We start from the raw sequence: 5,966 nt of genomic DNA, 5'->3' as shown, positions 1-5,966 counted from the left end.
CCATCCATCCTCCCCCACCTCCCTTCTGGTATCCATCAATTTGTTCTCTACAGTTAAGAGTCTGTTTCTTGGTTTCTCTCTCTCTCTCTCTCTCTCTCTCTGTGTGTGTGTGTGTGTCTCTCTCATGAATAAATAAATAAAATCTTTTAAAAAATTCTATATGTAGAAAATCCTAAAATTGCCACCAAAAACTACTATAACTGATAACTGAATTCAGTAAGATAGATTGGTAGGAAAGAAGTAATGTTTTCATTATTTTCAAATGATATAATACTATGCATAGAAAAGCCTTAAAGATTCCACTAAAAATCTACTATAACTGATAGCTGAATTCAGTAAGATAGCAAAATCAGCATACAAAAATCTGTTGCATTTCCATATACTAGTAATGAAGCAGCAGAAAGTGAAATTAAGAAAACAATTTCATTTTTAACTGCACCAAAAATGATAAAGTACATAGGAATACACCTAACCAAAAAATTTAAAGACCTATACTCTGAAAACTATGAAACACTGATGAAAGAAATTAAAGGTGACACAAAGAAATGAAAAAGCATTACATGCTCATGGATTGGAGGAACAAATATTGTTAAAATATCCATTTTTTTTTTCTCTTGCACTCTTGGTGGCTCAGGAAAAACAATTGCTCTAATTAATTTACCTTGTAAGTTTACTAGTAACTAGACATCCTGGTAAGGATAAGTCACTGCTATTGGTTTATATGAGTCTAATTTGACACTTCCGCCCTTGTAGTAACACTCTATTCTTGAAGTTTAAAAGATGCATGTGTATAGATGTAGGTAGATACATGTGTGTATATTTTTTCTACTTGGTTTATTTGTTGTTTATACTTACAGTTTTCATTCTCATTGGTACATAGTATTTCACTGTTTGAATATATCACACTTTATACATTCTAGTATTAATGTACATTTGAGCTGTCTCAATTGTTTATTGTTACATATAGTGCTTCTATGATCATTGATGTACATGTCTTTCAGTGAATTTATGTAATACTTTTATTGGGTATTATTTTAGGAGTGGAAGTTTGGGATCATGGCATATGCACATGACTAGTTTTCTGTGATTCTGCAATTTTCAAAACTTTTTTAAAGATTTTATTTATGAGAGAGAGAGAGAGAGAGAGAGAGAGAGACAGAGAGAGAAGCAGGCTCCATGCAGGGAACCCAACGTCGGACTTGATCCTGGGTCTCCAGGACTGGGCCCTGGGCTGAAGGCAAAACTAAACCTCTGAGCCACCCGGGCTGTCCCTAGTTTTCTAAATTGATTTTACCAATTTACCTTCTCACTAGCAATGTCTGAAGATTCTAGTTGCTCTGGATGCATACTGCTACTTAACTAATTTTAACCATTCTGGTCATCCATAGTAGACCTAGTTGGTAACTTCAAATGTATTTTCTTTATGTTTAAGGAAGTAGACCATCATTTTGTGTTCATTGGCATATCCTCCTTTATGAAATCCTATACAAGTCTTTTACTAATTTTTCTATGTGGTGATGTTCTTTTTCTTTTCTATCTATAGGAGTCCTCTATATATTCTGTAAAACAAGTCATCTGGTTTACCTACTTTCTCTGTTAATAGTGTCTTTGATGAAAGATACTCTTAATTTGAACATACACTGACTAGTCAATATGTTCCCAATATTGTTAATATATCTGTATGTATGTGTGTCTTATTTTAGGATCTTTCCTTATTGTAAGGTTCTGAAGATATTCTCTCTTTTTTTTCCTAGAGACTCCATTGTTTTTTCCTTTCAAGCTTACACCTACAATTCATTTGGGAAGGATGTTTGTGTGATAAATATCAAGATTCATTATTTTTTCATGACTCTCCAATCAATCCGGTATCTTTTATTAATACTATATTTTGTCATGGTAGTGCCATGTTATCTCTGCCATAATTCAAATAAATATGTATCTTGGGGTCTTTTTCTGGACTCTGTGCAACCTCATTGGACTGGTTTTCTACAATTGAGTCAAAAGCAAACTATTCAATTACTTTAGCTTTGCTATCGGTCTTTATCGCCTTTCAGCAGGTCTTGTGTTCTGTCAGAATAAATCTTCTAACTTTGTTCTTCAGGAAAAACTTAGTTAATCTTAGCTAAGCATATATATTTGGGCTCTTTCTTGTCCATGAGTGTGATATCATTCCAGATATTCTTGATTATGCTGAGGTAACACCCATCGTCTCCCAAATTTCAGTGTGTTAAACAATCAAAGGTTTAATTCTTGTTTAGATTACACAACCAATAGAGGTTTTGGGGGTGGGGAAAGATTCTATTGTAGTCACTCAAGGATCTATTCTGATGAAGGCACCAGAATTTTTGATAAAGCATATTAACAAAAGCCTTCAGGGTACACAAGAGTAGGGGGAGGGAAATGGAGAAGTACATAATCACTCTTAAATGCTTCCTCTCAGAATTGACATATGTCAGGTCACTGATTTAACTAGTCCCATGGCCAAGTGTAACTGCAAGAATTTGGACACATGTAATCCACTCATGTTCCTGGAAGAAAAAGAAAGCTGGAAATATCAGTAAACACCAGTCATGTCTAACCTAGATGTGCCAAGCAAATATTTTTAACCTTTATCCTCTTATTACTAAAAAAAAAATTTGTAAGCTAGATGTCCTTCCTCAAAGGAAGAGAGGCACCTGAGTGTCTCACTCAGTTAAGTCCCTAACTCTTGACTTTGGCTGAAGTCATGATCTCAGGGTCTTGAGATGGAGCCACACGTCTGGGGTCCTCACCCAATGGAAAGTCTACCAGAGATTTTCTCTCCTTCTCCCTCTGCCCCTTCCCACCACGTGCACCCCCTCCCTCTCTCTAAGGAAAGAAATCAAAATGAAACAAACAAAAAATAAAATCTCCTTTATGACTAGGTCAATAATTTTCCATATGACTATTTTAGAAATTGAAAAAAAGTCAAATACAGTTCTAGTTTCATGTGGCTATTTTTAATATATTAGCCCAGCTTCTGAATATTTACTTAATATTATTACAAAGCTTCTATAAAGTGCCTCCCAAATATAAATTAATATGTAATCCTATAGCATGATGATGTTCTTTGCCTTAGTAGCCTAACTGCTATCATTAGTTTCTTAGAATATTGGATGCTGTCTTTCCATCCATCTATCACCAACCAGCCACGTATCATTCAGCACATGCAGAAGTTAATAAATATTCACTTAATGAATGTATCTTTCATAATCATGTACCATTATTTCCTGCTCTATTTCATTTCTAAATGCATGCCTTCTATTTCTCTAGATGCCTGGGGCCAAAATATCAATCGTAGCTTTTTATGGACAAGTTTTTCATCTACAGTTTATTTATATGAAAATACAAATATTAAGTGATTACATCATAGGATCCACATAAGAAATAAGTGTCTTACTGTAAGTACATTATTTAGAACAGTAAATCATAGTAAGTTAAATAATGTCATTAGTATTTTAAGAATTCTGTCACCAAAATTACGTATAATCCTTGAACAAATTTCATTCTGTTGCTTTCATATTTCTTCTGGTGATTCAGAAACTAGTATAATTCTAAAACTACCTGACTTAAGAATCTATTCCTAACAGCTGAATTTTCAGATGAATAACTTAGCAATACTCAGCATCAAACTCTCACTTGAAAGCTTGTGAATATAGTAATGACTTTATAGGACTACCTTGATTATCAGATAGTATAAGTATAAGCACTTTGTAAAAGATGCAATACTTAAAAATTGTAATATTATCACCAATAAATTTATTATTATCTGTAAACTCAGTGGATTACAGAGAAAGGAATGTTCATATTCACCTTTGCTACTTCTATCTTTTAAAACGATAACCCCCTTCTAATGAGTGAATGGAGCAAATATGAACTGTAATTCTAGGGCTACCAATGGTTAAATGTCTTTTAAAAAATCCTCAAAACCCGCTCTCTAATCTGCTTGGTCCTGACCCCATAGATTGCAGGATTGAGAGCTGGTGGAACAACGATGTATAGATTGGCTAAAAAAATGTGGATATATTTGGGGATGTTGTGGCCAAAACGATGTGTCAAGAAAGAGAAAAAGGCTGGAGTGAAAAAGGCTGAAATAACACCAATGTGGGACCCACAGGTGTTGAGAGCTTTGAGTCGAGCCTCCTTGGAGGGCAAGCAGAAAACAGCATGGAGGATCCTGACATAGGAAAGAATAATAAGAAGCACATCCAATAATAAAACAGACATATCCCCAAGACCAAATATTATGTTGACTTTGATGCTGGCACAAGCCAGACGGGCAATGCCCATGTGTTCACAATAGGTATGAGGGATGATGTGGTGCCCACAAAAGGGCAGCCTCAGGAGGAGAAACACCAGTGGGATCACCAGGCAAAGACTCCTCAGAATAGCAATGCCTGCAATGATGATGATGATTCTGTTGGTGAAGATCATGGTGTACCGAAGAGGTTTACAAATGGCAATGTAGCGGTCAAAGGCCATGGCCACCAACACAATGCTCTCCATGGCAGTGAAGAAATGGATGAAGAACATCTGGGAAAGACAGCTTTCAAAAGATATATCTCTGAGGCTGAACCAGAAGATGCCCAACATTTTTGGGATGGTGGCTGTGGACAAGCCCAGGTCAATGCAGTCCAACATGGCCAGAAAGTAGTACATGGGCTCATGGAGATTATGCTCAGTCAGGATCACAAATAAGACAGCAGTATTCCCCAGGAGTGCAACAAGATACACAAAGAAAAAGGGAAATCCGATCCAGAAATGCACATCTTCTAGCCCTGGTATACCCAAGAGTAGGAATGAAGAAGGGTGAAACTGGGTATCATTAAGAATGGACATTGTCTCTGTTATTGTTGGTGACTGGATATAACCATGTTAGATGTCAACTTCCCATTAGTGACTCTTGCTTCAATTTCATCTTTTTCCTGACTCCTGGTTAAATGCAAAATGAGTGTGCAGTATTCATTTTCTACCATTTCTTCCAATATTATCAAAACTTATCTGTCATCCTTAGCAGAACATCAGAGGGCTCCAGGAATAGAGCAAGTCTCTCTATTCCTCAGATCATTCCTCTATGTTAAAGACTGAACAAGAGAGGGAAGAAGAATATCCATCTATCAGATAGATATTCAAGGCAGGGTTTTGTTCTTTGTATTTCATGGTGTTACAGGCACTGCATTTAATTTATATGAAAAATGCTTTACCATATGTAATTCAACCCATTCTCTTATTGGGGAATTTGAGGACTATTAATGTGAGTTTTGTGTGTGCTTATGTATATGTATATTATACATATATATATGTATATGTGTGTGTTTGTGCATATACCTCTCTTTGATTCTGAAACAGAGACAACAAATTTAGTTTTGTTTACTCATGCACCTGAAACTGTTGTATGTGTAATACAAATTCTCAGGGAAAAAAAAAAGTTTAAGTGAAAGTCAGAGGAAAGTCATAACAACAACCAGCACTCAAGTGAACTAGATTGTAAGATTGTAGAATTGTAGATTGATATTTACATCCAAAGAAGGAAACCAATCTCATTCCCACCCCTAATTTTCTGGGAGCATTAACCTCCTATGAGTATGTATCCTCCTGAGTGCTTCAACAGCCACATTTCCAAATCAGTTAACCAATAGTCATTTATTCATTCCATAAGTGTGTGTATACTGATCTATTCTATCAATATATATTCACATATCCTCAAATCTTTGCCAAATAGAGTGATGTGACTGGGCCCCAGCCTCTCCTCCTGGGGACCATGATTTCTACCATCCTGAAACAAATTGTACAAGACAATCATTTTCTCAATTCCACATCATGTTACTCATTACTTTACCATATTCCACGGCCTCCACCTACCCACTCACCTTGCCCCACATACATAAATACCATTTCATGTCCTGTAAATGATAAAGAAAAGGAGAAATGATTATTCCAGTGTTTTT

The 5,966-nt window shown here is 35.8% G+C and overlaps 1 protein-coding gene across 1 annotated transcript; it reads right to left on the bottom strand.

The window, feature by feature from the left end:
* Positions 1-3,930: 3,930 nt before the first annotated feature.
* On the bottom strand, positions 3,931-4,863 carry LOC121476501 (olfactory receptor 52E8-like). The gene has a single exon (XM_041730564.1). The coding sequence runs from the start codon at positions 4,855-4,857 to the stop codon at positions 3,931-3,933; it is 927 nt and encodes a 308-aa protein (XP_041586498.1). The 5' UTR covers positions 4,858-4,863.
* Between the last annotated feature and the right edge of the window lie 1,103 nt (positions 4,864-5,966).

This window comes from Vulpes lagopus, chromosome 15, assembly GCF_018345385.1.
Source record: "Vulpes lagopus strain Blue_001 chromosome 15, ASM1834538v1, whole genome shotgun sequence".
NCBI lineage: Eukaryota > Metazoa > Chordata > Mammalia > Carnivora > Canidae > Vulpes > Vulpes lagopus.
This window is presented reverse-complemented; position numbering and strand designations above follow the sequence as displayed.